Source organism: Vicia villosa, linkage group LG3 (genome assembly GCF_029867415.1).
Source record: "Vicia villosa cultivar HV-30 ecotype Madison, WI linkage group LG3, Vvil1.0, whole genome shotgun sequence".
Taxonomy (NCBI): Eukaryota; Viridiplantae; Streptophyta; class Magnoliopsida; order Fabales; family Fabaceae; genus Vicia; species Vicia villosa.
Genome location: NC_081182.1, coordinates 100,483,434 through 100,498,523, shown reverse-complemented (window position 1 = coordinate 100,498,523; position 15,090 = coordinate 100,483,434). Strand labels below are relative to the sequence as shown.

The window sequence follows — 15,090 nt, the reverse complement described above, 5'->3', positions numbered from 1 at the left end:
GAAAACAGTTACTGTTAACTAGCATGCGCCTGCAGCAATTGCTGAAATGATTCCTGAAAGGAGTTACTGTTAACCAGCATGCGCCTGCAACAATTTCTGATACGATTCCTGATAAGATTCATGATAAGATTCCTGCCAGGATTCCTCCTACTCCTGCATGCATGCTACCCGAGCTGTCACCTAGATCTGAGCTGCATGCATGACACCATGCCTTGTCACCGAAAGTTTGACTGCATGCATGCCAACAATTTCTGCAGAAGCAACACCTAGCACTTATGGATGTGTTGACATGTCCAGCATGCAGGATGTTACCGTTTTTTGCCTCATGAATATGTAAAGCACTTAGAATTCTGGAGAAACCTCACCATTATCACTCATCTACTCTAACAACAATCCTTTTGCAATCAGCTTACGAATTTACAGCCTTCAACCATGTCTCTCCTAACAATGGGCGAAACACACAGAGGAACCCCCCAGAACATCGCTACCTACGTAAGTATATTAGTATTACTTTAAAATCATGCAACTGTCCTTGATCAACTAACTGATTTTTTTTGCATACATACTATTTTCAGAACGCTCAACGTTTTCACACTCGTAGTCACTCTACCATCGCTCCGGACGACCGCATTATGCCATACCTGAACGTTGCTGGTTTCGGTCCGATTAGCAGAATCGTCGAGTCTTCTATTGACCACAAGTTTGTTCTTGCGTTGCTAGAACGCTGGAGGCCAGAGACACACACCTTCCATCTTCCAACAGGGGAGTGCACCATCACCCTTGAAGATGTTCATATGCTACTTGGCCTTCCTGTTGACGGTAAGGCAATTAATGGCTGTGTTATGCAGGCGAATTCCTTATGCTTTCAGGCAATTGGGATAGACTTGATAGAAGGAGCAGTTGGTGCTAGGGGGCAAGGTGTTAACCTTAAGAGGTTAAGGACTTATTATGACAATTTTCACTTGAATGATGCGTCTCCCCAAGAGACCATACTGCAGAAAACTAGGTGTTACCTACTATTGCTTATTGGAAACGTTTTGTTCCCAGATAGCACTGGTAACACTGTTAACTTTATGTATCTTCGTTTACTAATGGATTTTACTAGAGTTGGTTTGTACAGCTGGGGGTATGTAGTTCTGGCTACGGTGTACCAATCACTGTGCAAGAACGCAAGAGCTGAGTCCTGCACATTCTATGGATGTGCCCTGTTGGTGCAGGTGTGGGGGTGGTGGAGGATGCCCATACTGGCCCCGGTTAACAATGGAAGTTGGGACTTTCCGTATGCCCTGAGGTAAGTTTTTAGTATACCATTTTTTCCTTACACATTCTACTCCATTCTAACTAAATTATTATATTTTCGTTGTAGATTTTGTGTGAAAAAAATGGACTTCACACTTAATCCGCGGTCAAATATCACAATGTACCGCACGTTAATTGATCACCTTGGACCCCATCAAGTATTATCTCTAATTCTTTTCTTTTTTTTAAGTATTTTCTATAAATAATTTTTCCCGAAGTAATGTATAACTCTCATGCATGCAGTTCATATGGCGACCGTATCTCGAGTGCGAGTATGAGCCTAGAGCTCAGGATGCAGAAATTTGGACGACAAAGTGTTGCTTAATCCGGTACAACATCATAGAAATGCATCAAAGTGACCGGGTAATGCTTCAGTTTGGGATGCGTCAACGGATACCCGACCCTCCAGTTGACTTGGGAGTGTGGCACCTCAGAAGAGTTAACCATCAATGGACACACCAACACTGGAAGGATTTTGCACCCGATCATCGCCAGATGTGGAAGGACCGTCGCCAGTATGTCCTGAACTTCCCCGTTAGTGACCATGAAATGAAACCTTCTCCTGAATACATGAGTTGGTATCGTACAGCCACATCCCCTAACTTGTTTCTTGCAGCTCCGTTCTATTTAATTGATCCCCGTGCACAGAACTACATCTTGCCACAACAACAACAACCGGAAGAGGAACAACAACAACAACAACAAGAACAACAAGAACAACTCCGGCAACAACAACGACAACAGCAACGACAACAACAACGCCTACAACAACGCCAACAACAACTCCTACAACAGCAACAACAACAACTCCAGGAACAACAACAACTCCAGCAACAACAACAAAATCTTTTCAGTACTCCATCCCGTTCCGCACGCAACTTCCGCCAATCGAATATTTTCCAATCCCAATCTCAACCATTACAAGAGTATGAAGACCACCATCATTCCTCGGACCAATATCAGACCCATTCACAACCATTCGGATTTGGAGCATTTGCAGGGTCCACAAGGGGATTCGACCAAAACCTAACTCCCGGTTCATCTAGCCTTCATCTTAGTCCCGACGATGGTCCTCATGGTGAATCCTCTTACCGTGGCACCCCCTCCGGCTTCGCAACACCTTCAACCAATTCGGCTTTAATCAAGGTAGTTCTAGTGCTGCTGGATGCTATGAACCCGAAGTCTTTTCCCAACCCACTCCACCACCACGACTAAACACATTTGAGGGAATGGGTAACCGACTTTACAACAGCGGTTTTCCGGATAATTATGGGGGCGTCGACGAATTCATAGACAGCGATCCACGCGACATCCCAGTACCAGGCCCCGTGACACAAACCCAACAAGAAGCACAAAGGGGCAGGGGTAGGGGTAGAGCTAGGGAAAGAGGCGGTGTCAATATTCGCGGCGGAATCAACAATCGCGGTAAACGTGTCATTACAAGACCAGGTTGCGGAACGGATGGCTATCTTGGTGATGGACGTCATTGATCATTTTGTTGTATTTTCATTAATCTGTTGTATCGTTTCTCAAATTATTTGTAACCGATGTTTAGTTTTTTAATTATATTGTAATCGATGTTACAATTTCGATTTTCGTTTTCTGCATTACATTTTTAAGACGAAAAAAATATTTTACAATTTTATTTATGTATATATCTTAACAAATAAAAATAAAATAGGATTTTTAAAAATAAATATTTTCATAAATCTTAACTAAAATAAATTAAAAAAAAATGAAAAAAAAAATGAAAAAAAAAAGGTATTGCCCTTATGCGCCAAATGGTTTGGCATCTAGGGCAAAACCCTAGACTTATGCGCCATTCCATTTGGCGCAAGCTTTAGGAAGTTTAGGGTTAGCCATTTCATTTGGCGCATGCATCCCTAATTAACACCTATACGCCATTTCATTTGGCGCATTCAGTTAACTGAAATCCCAAACCTAGACAGTTTGGTAAATACTCCGAAAACATGGTTTTTTTTTGTATTTTTTTTATTAAACCTAGTTATTTAAATTTTTTTTCTTTGAATGGGAAAATATTGGAAAGAGTAAAATTTGAAAATCTTTATAGCATATATACTCTCTCTCCGGTTAATAAAACAATACTTTTTTTTTTAAATTTTAGTCATTATTATTAAAATGATTATTAACTTTAAATTATAGTAAATTTTATTTTGATTTTACATCAATTTTAAAAAATTAATTATCTTTAATTAACTTTTATAAATGGTGTTAAAATGATTATTTATTTATACTAATCAATGAGTGTTATAAAGAATACAATAATATTTTTAGGGTAATGCTAACTTGTGCCCCAAGGGCACATGTTTAGAAATTTATAAATGGAATGTTTCTGTTTGGATATAGAAATTTTGTGTTTGAAAATTGTGCATTAATTTGATTACAAGTTCATAGTTAATTTATTTATTTACTTTTTCAATACAAACATTCCATTTATAAATTTTTAAACTTGTGCTCCAAGGGCACAAGTTAGCATTACCCATATTTTTATAATAAATGAATGATTACGTGCATTAATTATAATGATTATGTTTTCTATTAAATCAAATAAATTTTTTAAATTATTTATTTAACGTGATATAATATTATATTTTTATTAACAATGTAAAACTCAGTGCATTTTCGTTAAACTCTATATTTATCTTATTTAAATTAGAATATCATAATACATTTTTAATTTTATCTTCTATCATTTTCACACATTAAAAAACAAATAATATCATATTTCCAATTAAAATTGTGTTAAATATCCAATTATATGTTTTTTTTTTTTTACTTTAACATTTACTATACTATTCAAATCACATAAAGATAGATCTAAAATAAACATCATAATATTTGTTTTAAAGGAATATTTTGCTTGTTTATAATAAATTATTAAATTAATTGTAAAAACCGAAAATTAAATTATTAAATCAAATAAGATAATATTATTAAATTCTCCTCTTTTGGTTTGAGTTGACATGAAACAAGAACAACAACAATGACAAATTGTGAAACATCCAAATCTCATGCTCCTCACCATTCTACATCGCTCCAACTTCTCCACCAACTCATTTTCTCACCTTTCACACCCCCATTTTCAGATTGGAACCTCTCTCTCAGTTTCTCTCCCAGGTCACTCTTTCAGCAATCGGTTAATCACACTTCAAGACCACCCCATCTTTATTTTCATGTAAATTTCGCAACTTTTCTTATCTGGGTATCTTAAAAATTTCATCTTTATAATTCCCTATTCATTTATCATGTAGTTCTGAAAAATTGTTTTTTTTGGTGATTGATAATGAAACTGTTATACTGAAAAATTGTTTATTTGTGATTCATTTTTATAAAAACTGAATCTTTGTTTATTTGCTGTTATTGTTGCTGTTTTTGTTTTTGGTGGTGTGTTTAGTGAAGCAAAATGAGAAGAGCTTGCTGAGATTGAAGGGTTTGTGACTGTGATGGAGTTTCATACTTTTTGTCATTTGAATATTTGGAGGGTATGTACAAAAATGAGAATCTGGACAGTTTTGCTACTCTTGCTGTTACTGAAGAGTGATGTTATTGTTGTGTATTGTGGTTCGGGTTACTCGGTTGGTCTTGGAAGCTATGACATTACTGGTCCTGCTGCTGATGTTAACTTGATGGGGTATGCTAAAATAGAACAAGTTGCATCTGGTATTCACTTTAGGCTTCGCGCTCGTGCTTTCATTGTAGCAGCGTCGAAGGGTAATAGGGTTGTGTTTGTGAACCTTGATGCTTGTATGGGTTCGCAGATTGTGACAACCAAAGTAATCGAGAGGCTGAAAGCAAGGTAGAGTTAGTATGATTAGTTGATGGCTGTTGTTTTGATCTGAAATAGTCGCGGTGTTGATTTCGTAATTTTGTTTTGTTTGACAGATATGGTGAGATGTATACGGAAAAGAATGTAGCTATTAGCGGAACTCACACTCACGCGGGTCCTGGGGGTTATCTTCAATATTTTTTGTATATTATAACGTCTTATGGATTTGTGCGTCAGTCGTTTGATGTTATTGTCGATGGAATTGAGAAAAGTATTATTCAGGCTCATGAAAATCTCCGTCCCGGATCAATATTTGTTGATGAAGGAGAGCTTTTAGATGCTGGTGTGAACCGTAGTCCGAGTGCTTATCTCAATAATCCTGCTTCGGAGAGAAGCAAATATAAGTATGATGTTGATAAAGAAATGACTCTTTTGAAGTTTGTTGATGATGAAAGGGGACCTGTTGGAAGCTTCAGTTGGTTTGCTACTCACCCGACTTCAATGGGTCGTAGAAACTCGTTAATCAGCGGGGATAATAAAGGTGCGGCTTCACGGTTTATGGAAGATTGGTTTGAGGAAAAAGATTCTGGAAGAATGGATTCTGGTGTAGTCGGAAATGATGGCTTGCCTCAAAGAATCTCAAGTATAATTCCTGGACTTCGTGATAATCGTATGTTACTTCCATTTTTCTTTTAGGTATAATGCAAACATTGATGAAACTATTAGCTTCTTTTCCATTACAGATTTCATAAACAAAATAATATCTTACATGAGTAGCATCGAAGATTGTAGTTTTAAGTACTATGTAGACCTGTTTGCTAACTGCACTTATGAAAATAAGCTGAAAACAACTTATGGAATGTCATAAGTTGTTTTCGTAAGCTCTACTAAACATTCTCACAAGTGTTTATATCAGTAGATAAGCTCAATTAAGTCAATCCAAACAAGCTCCTAATATGCTTGCTATGAGTGACCGACCGAGTAGCCTGATGAAACATAAATGAGTGCTACCTTGCTTTGTATTAATTATTGTAATTAGGTAACTAGTACAAGGGGTATCTGAAAATAAAAAATTAATCATATTTATATTCTCATTAAAAATACATTGATGCAGATCATGAATTACTGGAACTTGCTTCGTCTTTCCAGTCTCCTCCTGGTAGGCCAGTTACCAAAAGTACGAGTGTTACCAGACGGGTTAGAGGTGCTCCTAGGAATGATGACAAGCCTCGATTTGTTGCTGCATTCTGCCAATCGAATTCTGGAGATGTCAGTCCAAATGTTCTTGGAGCTTTTTGTTTAGACACTGGACTACCTTGTGACTTCAATCATAGTACATGTGGAGGGAGGAACGAATTCTGCTACGGCCAAGGACCTAGGTAATTGTTATCTTGTTCTGGTTTACGCAATGTTTTTAAATCCTATAAAATCACTAATTTGCATCAAATAACTTACATGACAGTTATCCAGATGAATTTGAAAGTACCCGTATTATAGGGGAAAGACAATTTAGAAAAGCAGCGGATCTCTTCAGTTCAGCAGTTGAAGAGATTGATGGGGAGGTTGATTTTCGACATGCCTATATAGATTTCTCTAAACTTGAGGTGACTATTTCTGATCAAGGAGTTGACAAGGTTGTTAAGACATGCCCTGCCGCTATGGGTTTTGCATTTGCTGCCGGAACAACCGATGGACCTGGATCTTTTGATTTTAAGCAAGGTGACGATAAGGTAATTAATGTTTTATACCTCATGTTTGCCTATTAATTTTTATGACTTGTAGTTTTACGGTCTATTTGAATTGACTTATTTGAGTTTATCTAGTAATAGAAACACTTGTGACTTAGTAAGTATGATTGAGAGAGCTTATGAAAATAACTTATGACATGTTCATAAGCTGTTTTCAACTTATTTCCATAAGCTCTTCAAGATACAACAACAACAACCAAGCCTTATCCCTTAAGCAGGGTTGGCTACATTGATCATCTTCCATATAATGTTCTATCCACGACCATATTTCTATCCAAATTGTTAATCTCGAGTTTTTCTAGGTCTTCCTCTACCTCTAGTTGTTTGACTCCTCTCTATCTGATCTAATGTCCTTACCACATAATCTACAGGTCTGCCCTCTACACGACCAAACTTTCCTAAGTCTATTTTCCACCATCTTTTCTACTATTGGCCTGTTTGTTTCAACTTTAAAAAAATGGATTTTTTCTTTGTATTTGTGAAAATAGATTTTTCAAAACTGTTTTTCAAAACATTACAAGTTTTTTATATTTGATTTTTCTAAAATAAAACACTAATTTTGACATCCTATAATATAAATATACATTATTGAAGAAGACAAAAACTTAGTCAAAATCGTAATTTTTAAAAAAAATTGTATTTCAAAAATGATTTTTACAAAAATCTATTTGAAATAGCTTCAAAATTAAGTGATTTTTTTGAAATTTTGATATTCAAAATTTTTCCCCATAAATAGATGAAATACCTAAAATCACATTTTAAGAATAACTATTTAAACCAATTTTTTATTTGAAACTTTTACAAAAAGTTTCTTTGTAAAAATATTTTACACAAAATTATGTAACACTAAAAATCATTTTTAAAAAAAGCCAAAACAAACGGGCCCTATATCTTATGAAAATGAGTTATAGCTTATATGAAAACAATTTGACTTTATTTTATAGAAAAAACTTATATATAAGCACTTATATGATAAGCACTTATGTTATAAGCGGCTAATTATGCTGTTTATCCAAATAATGTATTATGGTTTATACTTATTATTTGTTCTGATTGTACACCAGGGAAGTCATTTCTGGAAGCTAGTCCGCAACCTAGTTAAGACAATAAGCAAGAAACAAATTGATTGTCAGCACCCAAAGCCTATTTTGCTTGATACCGGTGAAATGAACATACCATATGAATGGGCGGTAAGTTATTCATTCATCTGAAAGTCATGATTTTATCGCCCATAGGTTCACGAGTTTTCTTCTCTATATTTTGATCTAGTAGTATTGAATTACATCACTTATAATATTAATGTTATGTGTTTTAACTTTCCTCGTAATCATGTTCTGTCCCAACAGAAGCTCCATGTATCAATTTTATTTTACCGCATCTGTTTTCAGTCGTGCATATATAAATTCATTTTTTCACTTGTCTAAAGTTTCTTCATTCATGTTGATTTTGCAGCCTTCAATACTTCCGATTCAGATCCTCCGAGTTGGGCAGTTTGTTATTCTGTCTTTACCAGGAGGTACCAAATCGTCTCCTACACTCTTATTTGGAGTAATTGTTGTTTTTAGGATCTCTATCTTTCACAAGCCCAACTTGTTCATACTTCATAACATTTCTAATTCTGACAGAAATCTCAACAATGGCTGGAAGGAGACTACGCGATGCAGTGAAGACAGTACTAAGTAATCACAAGGATTTTGAAAATGTACATGTTGTTATAGCATCTTTGAGCAATGCTTATTCGCAGTATGCAACTACATATGAAGAATACGAGGTGCAAAGATATGAGGTCAGTTGCATATACCTTGGAGCAAATATTTCTACTGTGTATCTAGTCTATGTAAACTTTCTTTCTGACTTCAATTTTCATGTTATCAGGGTGCTTCTACACTATACGGCCCGCACACACTGAATGCATACATTCAAGAGTTTCGGAAGCTTGCAAAGGCTCTTATCAGCGGTGAACCAGTAGAATCGGGTCCACTGCCCCCTGATCTTCTGGATAAGCAAGTAAGCTTGCTACCACCGGTTGTGGTGGACGGAACCCCTTTTGGAGTAAATTTTGGCGACGTTTACTCCGACGTACCTCAGAACTCCACCTTTACAAGCGGTGACATTGTGACAGTTTCGTTTTGGTCTGCGTGCCCTCGAAATGACCTTTTGACAGAAGGCACCTATGCCCTGGTGGAAATTCTCCAAGGAAAAGACACTTGGATTCCTGCTTATGACGATGACGATTTCTGTCTGCGTTTTAAGTGGTCAAGGCGTTTTAAGCTCAGTCCTATGAGTAAAGCAACCATGGAATGGAGGATACCGCATGGCGTGACTCCTGGTGTGTACAGAATAAGTCATTTTGGTGCTGCAAAGGGCTTATTTGGATCAATTAATCACTTTACAGGTTCATCAAGTGCATTTGTTGTATTAGTATAAATACATTTAGTTCTCAGGCCACAGCCATTACTATATCAATGATTTGTTGTGCAGAACCTTTGCAAAATTCATTCCATCCTAAAGGGTGTCTGCATTACTATAGAGAATCCTGAATTATTGTGATATATGCACAAGTGTTGCAATATATAGGGAATCCTGAATTTTGTTCTCAATCCTGAATTATTGTGCTGCAAAAAGTTAATTATTGAATTAAAAATCCATGATCCATGCACTTCAGCACACAACTGGTTAACACATTGTGAAGAGTTTGTGGTAAGGATTAGCCATTATTCACATTTTAGAAAATGGCTAAATGTTGATTTTACCTTGATTCAACCTATTACATGGTGCATCACACCAAATTTAACACCGGAGAGCCAATGTTGAGAGACACTTTACAATACCTGCATAAAGAGGAACTCTTGATCACTTTTTCTTCATGGAATCAATATAGTTTATACATGACAGTAAAAGACAATTCACCTTAGAAATTCAATAATCATGTTTGATTTTGTGTGTGAGAATATATAGGATCCAACAATTTGTGAAGCTCTTTATAAGGAGAAACATTAAAGAAAAACCAAAATAACTCTTTCTCTTGTTGGAGAATCTGGGGGAACTTTTCTCTTGTAGGAGAATTCGGGGAGGCGACGGCGATAATGGAACCAATGTTTCATAACCATTAGAGGAGGAGGGAAACACCACATCTCAGTCCAAAACCTAAAGATATTCGAATCTATAATTTATAATCTCCATCCAAAACTTAAAGATATTCGAATCAACAATTGATTATTTGCACTGCCTAATCGATTAGGTCATTAATGAGACACATGGATTGTTTTTAAATTTACACAATTTCTTGATCTATAAACAGAGAGTTTCTATATCATTTTTTATCATCCAAAAAACATGAAAAAATCTCACTTTTTATTTCTCTCATCATCTCTTTAAATATTTCATAATTTTTTCTCATTTTTAGTCATAGTGTTTTAAGAGTGTTCTTGGGATTAGTGAGAAATATTATTTTGGGAAATGACATAGTTGAAAATTCACCAAGAGTAGATTTTTCGGTTGAGTAAATAATTCTTCTTGATGAAGTTATCTTTTTGTTTGAGAGATAAACCATTGAAAAAGCTCTTGTTTGTTTTCAGAGAATTGATTTAAGTCTATGTTTGGTTCATTAGCCCCGCCATTAAAAAATAGAGAAAATTTAGATACAATTCTTTATGCGTGGTTCTTACTTTTTTTCCAATGAAAATATGACAAGTGTATTTAAATATAATTTAAGGAGTGAAAATATGAGAAAATTGCATGTGTAAGAGGAAATTATACACTAGTCATATTTTCATTAGAAAATATTAAAAACCACATAAATAATTGTGTCTAAGTTTTATACTTAAAAAATCTCTTTTTTGGTTCGTGAAAATCAATCAGTAAAAATCTCCACGACGATTCTTGAGGTCAGCCCCGTTAAAAGCTCTATTGGTTCGAGATCAACCTGATATACAATCTATTGATTTCCAAGTTCAATCCGGTGTAAAAACTTAGTAGGTTCGAGATTATCTAGATATAAATATTGGCTCTTTTTCGTAGTTAACATGTATGAAACCCGATTCAGTTTGGAGGATAGCCAACTCAAAACTTCATCTTGGTTCGAGGTCAACCTGAGCAAAATCTCAGTTTGTTGTAATGACTAACTGCTACAAGTTGTATTTGTTATTGTGAGAATTTGATCGAACTCTAGTGGGTCGAAGTGTAGCTTCCTGTTTCGATAGAGAATGTGTCGAAGACCTACATACTGTAGTCAAAGTGTGTTCTAGTGTGTGGGTATTGAAATGCTAGGGTTGTTAGTATTTCGAATTGAGCCTGTTTGTTATGTCCAATTGTTTAAGTTCTTGTACCCTAAGTTGGCTTATAATGGGTATTTGTGAAAAAACCCATTAATTTAGTATGCTAGCTTTATTATAAATAGCCTACTAGTCTCTCATCATTGCATACGACAAATCCTAATTTAGGGTGAAAGAGTTATTTGTTATTCTTGTAACACTTATAATCTTGATTTAAAGAGAAAGTAAAGAATAACAGTTATAACCAATTCCTTTATGTTCTTATTGCTACCATACTTTTTCCTACCCTTGTGGGTTTCTTGCCAAAAGAAACCTATTATACTTTGTGATTCCGACATCGTTTTTCATAACAAATTGGTGCTTTGAATTTGACTTACCAAACTTGTAGAGAATCTTCCGTAGGTATGCCTCTTGAGATAAGCATAACTTCGTCTGCTTTCTATCTCTTCGGATGTCAATCCCAAGAATCCTAAGTTCAACCTCTTGATTTCAGCTTTTACCCTCATTACATCTTCGACATTTTTGCTTGCTAAGAGAATATCATCCACATAAAGCAACAAAATAGCAAATGAATTACCAGGTCGAAATAGGAACTAAACACAATGGTCGAACTGACTTCTAACAAAACTTATGCGTGTCATGAACTTGTCGAATCTCCTATTCCACTGTTGAGGAGATTGTTTCTGTCCATATAAAGATCTGTTTAATTTTCACACATAATCTTCCTTCCCCTTTTCGACATACCCTTCAGATTTCCTCATCAGGATCGTTTCATCTAGATCACCATACAAGAACACAATCTTCACATCCAATTGTTCCAGTTCAAGATCGAATTGTGCCATCATGGCAAGCAACATTCGAATAGATCCGTGCTTCACAACGGGAGAGAACACATCATTGAAGTCTGTTAGAACAAGATTGAGAATCTATGTTCAGAATCTGGGTTTGATGATAACAAGCATATATTTTGTGAGTAACAATTTTATTACTAATGATTTCATTGAGTGTGCAGATATTATGCTATAAGCCTTATACGACAGCAATCAGAAAAGCACAACATCAGAAAAGCACAACAATTAGAAAAGCATAACATCAGAAAAGCACAACAATCAGAAAAGCACAACATCAGGAACATACAGCATCGGAAAGAAACTTAGACAAGCTTTAAGGAAGTAAAATCTAATATCAGATACATGTAGTCTAAAGTCACAACAAGAAAATCACTCAGACAAGAGTTAAGGATTTAAACAAAAATATCAATATACATGAAGATCCTTTACAACAAAAAGATCACATGAATAGAAGATCATAAGTTCTGATAAAGTAACGCAGTGACATACAAAAAGCTACAACAACAAATTCACACGCAGACAAGAAAAGAAAATACAACCTCAGCCTACAAAGTGAAAAAGTTCAGAATCAAAAGAAAAAACGTTACAAGCATCATCATTAGCAAAACGATTGCAAAAAATTAATGGAACAACTCCCAAGGTTGATTGAAGAAGCAACCCACATGCAGCGTGTTGGAAAGACAAGCTTAACCAAGGAAACACGCTACCAACTGTCATGATCTCACTAGAGATAAGATTCTTCCGTGAACAACACTTATCATTACTGATTCAATCGAGACAAAGCATTCAAAGAAATCTTCAAACAAATCTCAACGGCTAGATTCCAACGGTAACACATCAAGCTATATATATAGAGCAAACTTCCAACTTGAATGTGTGGATCTCAATCTGTGAATCTATAGAGAGTGAAAGAGCATGAAAGTATAAAACGAAGAAATGTGAGATCATGCTTCAGAAGATACATTAGAGGCAACACGTACTCAGTATGTGATGAAATAAGCAATAGTGTTGTTATACACGAATCATAAGCCTATGTGAAGAAAATACAAAAGAGTGAAAAAGAGAAAATCTTGCTGTTAAGCAGTATGCTCCAATGGAGTCTTAAAGAAAGATACGAAGATTTCATCCAGAAGTTGAAAAAAAGAAGACTGCAAGATATTTTGTTTCTTGTAATAATATGTAAGAACACATAGAGTTGTTGCTCATATTGTGTTTTATCTTAGGAAACTTCTGATAGATTGTTTAGGCACCAGAAGTGACTTCTAGTCAGTGTTTCGTAAACATATGTACTTAAGAATAGGAGAAAATCTGCTTAACTAAGAAGCACACTTGTAATCTCCAGAAGATTGATGAACGTTATATCCTGATGGGACCACTGAACGGTTCATCATCTATGGCTAGTCACGAGCAGTTGGCTTGTGCAGGGTTAGTCACAACAGTTTGGTTGTGCAGGGGTTAGTCACAGCAGTTGGCTGTGCAGGAGTCAATGGATGTTATATCTGTGGATTAGATCACTGAAAAGTCCATTGCAGTTAGTCACGAGCAGTTGGCTTATGCAGGGTTACTAGATTGATGAACGATATATCTCGCTGAAATCACTGAACGGTTCAGTCATCTAGGGGTTAGTCACTCGCGGGTAGCTTGTGCAGGGTTAGTCACAGCAGTTGGCTGTGCAGGTTGTTAGTCACGATGGTTGATCGTGCAGATGTAATCAAGTTTGGTTATAGTGGATTAAGTCCTCTGTTGAGAGGCAAAGCACCTGAGGAGGGTGGACTGGAGGTAGCCTTATTCAGAAGGTGAACCAGGATAAAATGAATGTGTCTTTTACTTTCTGTACATTTCATTTTTAACTCAGAACATCCATGCAGAAATCTTCAGAACTGTACTGAGTCAAGTCAGAAGTTCTGATAATATACAGAAGTTAAAAAGAATGTCTCATTGGTTATGCAACACTATATCAAACGTGCTTCCGCATCATTAAAGCATATCTAGAAGATGAGACACTAGAAGAAAGAAAAGATTTTAAGAAAGGGAAATTTTAATTTGGTAAAGAACACAATTCAATCTCCCCCTTTCTTGTGTTTTTCCCCACCTTCAAAGTCGATACCTTCTTTTTTGAGTGAAACCCCTTGCGACCAACCTTATCTTGTATCTCTTCGACGCCACTCCTTCGGTTCCTTCCTTAACTTTGAAAATCCATTTACAACTGACTAACCTTGCCCCAACAGGTTTCTTGATTAGTTCCCAGGTGTGATTATCATGAAGAGATTTCATCTCATCATTCATGGCCTTCAGCCATTCAGTCTTATTTCAACTCCTCATAACTTCCTTATAGTCTCTAAGTTCTTCGTCTAGAACCTCACTTGCAGAGATTAAGACATAAGATATAAGATATGCATACCGAAGTGTCTGAGGTGGCTTGATGACTCTTCTCGACCTATATATTAACAATAGGTAGTCATCAACATTTTCCTCAACTTCTTCAGAATATTCTGTTTCTTCTTTGACTTCATCTGGGATATACAATTCAACATCAACATGCTCCATTTCAATAGGAATCTCTACCTGCTCTAAATCTTCGTCAGATATTTCTGCACTTCGACCAACATCATCAATTTTCTTAAAAGCCATTTCAGCTTCATTGAAAACTACATCTCGACTGGTGATACTCCTCTTGTGACCTGACTTTAGGCACCATAGCCTATAAGCTTTGACTCCTTCAGGATACCCCAAGAACATGCATTTCAGAGCTCTAGGTTCGACCTTGTCTTGCCTAATGTGAGCATAGGCTACGCAGCCAAAATCTCTCAGTTTTTCGAGATCTGGTGGATGTTCCGACCAAACTTCTTCAGGTGTCTTCATATCTAACGCAATCGTAGGACATCTGTTTATCTGATATGTTGCTTTTGAAACAACCTCAGCCCAAAACACCTTCTTTAACCCAACACTAGTCAACATGCATCTGACTCTCTCCAAAATAGTTCGATTAAACCTTTAAACCAAACTATTTTGATGTGGAGTACCTGCAGTAGTTTTGTGCCTTGCAATACCAGAGGCAGTACAAAAACTGTCGAACGCCTCATTGCAAAATTCAAGGCCATTATCGGTTATCAACTTCTTGAACTTTCTGC

General features: G+C 36.1%; 1 protein-coding gene across 2 annotated transcripts; it reads left to right on the top strand.

Annotated features, from left to right (window-relative positions):
* Positions 1-4,283: 4,283 nt before the first annotated feature.
* On the top strand, positions 4,284-9,822 carry LOC131662233 (neutral ceramidase 1-like). Of its 2 annotated transcripts, none has more exons than XM_058931957.1 (9): positions 4,284-4,495; positions 4,715-5,116; positions 5,203-5,729; positions 6,201-6,465; positions 6,549-6,816; positions 7,899-8,024; positions 8,287-8,350; positions 8,460-8,620; positions 8,710-9,822. In XM_058931957.1, exons 2-9 carry the CDS (start codon positions 4,764-4,766, stop codon positions 9,259-9,261), a joined length of 2,316 nt encoding a protein of 771 aa, XP_058787940.1. In that variant the 5' UTR covers positions 4,284-4,495; positions 4,715-4,763; the 3' UTR covers positions 9,262-9,822. The 2 variants fall into 2 exon arrangements, with proteins under 2 accessions (XP_058787940.1, XP_058787939.1); XM_058931956.1 differs by having other exon boundaries at positions 5,203-5,756; positions 8,710-9,818.
* Positions 9,823-15,090: the final 5,268 nt, after the last annotated feature.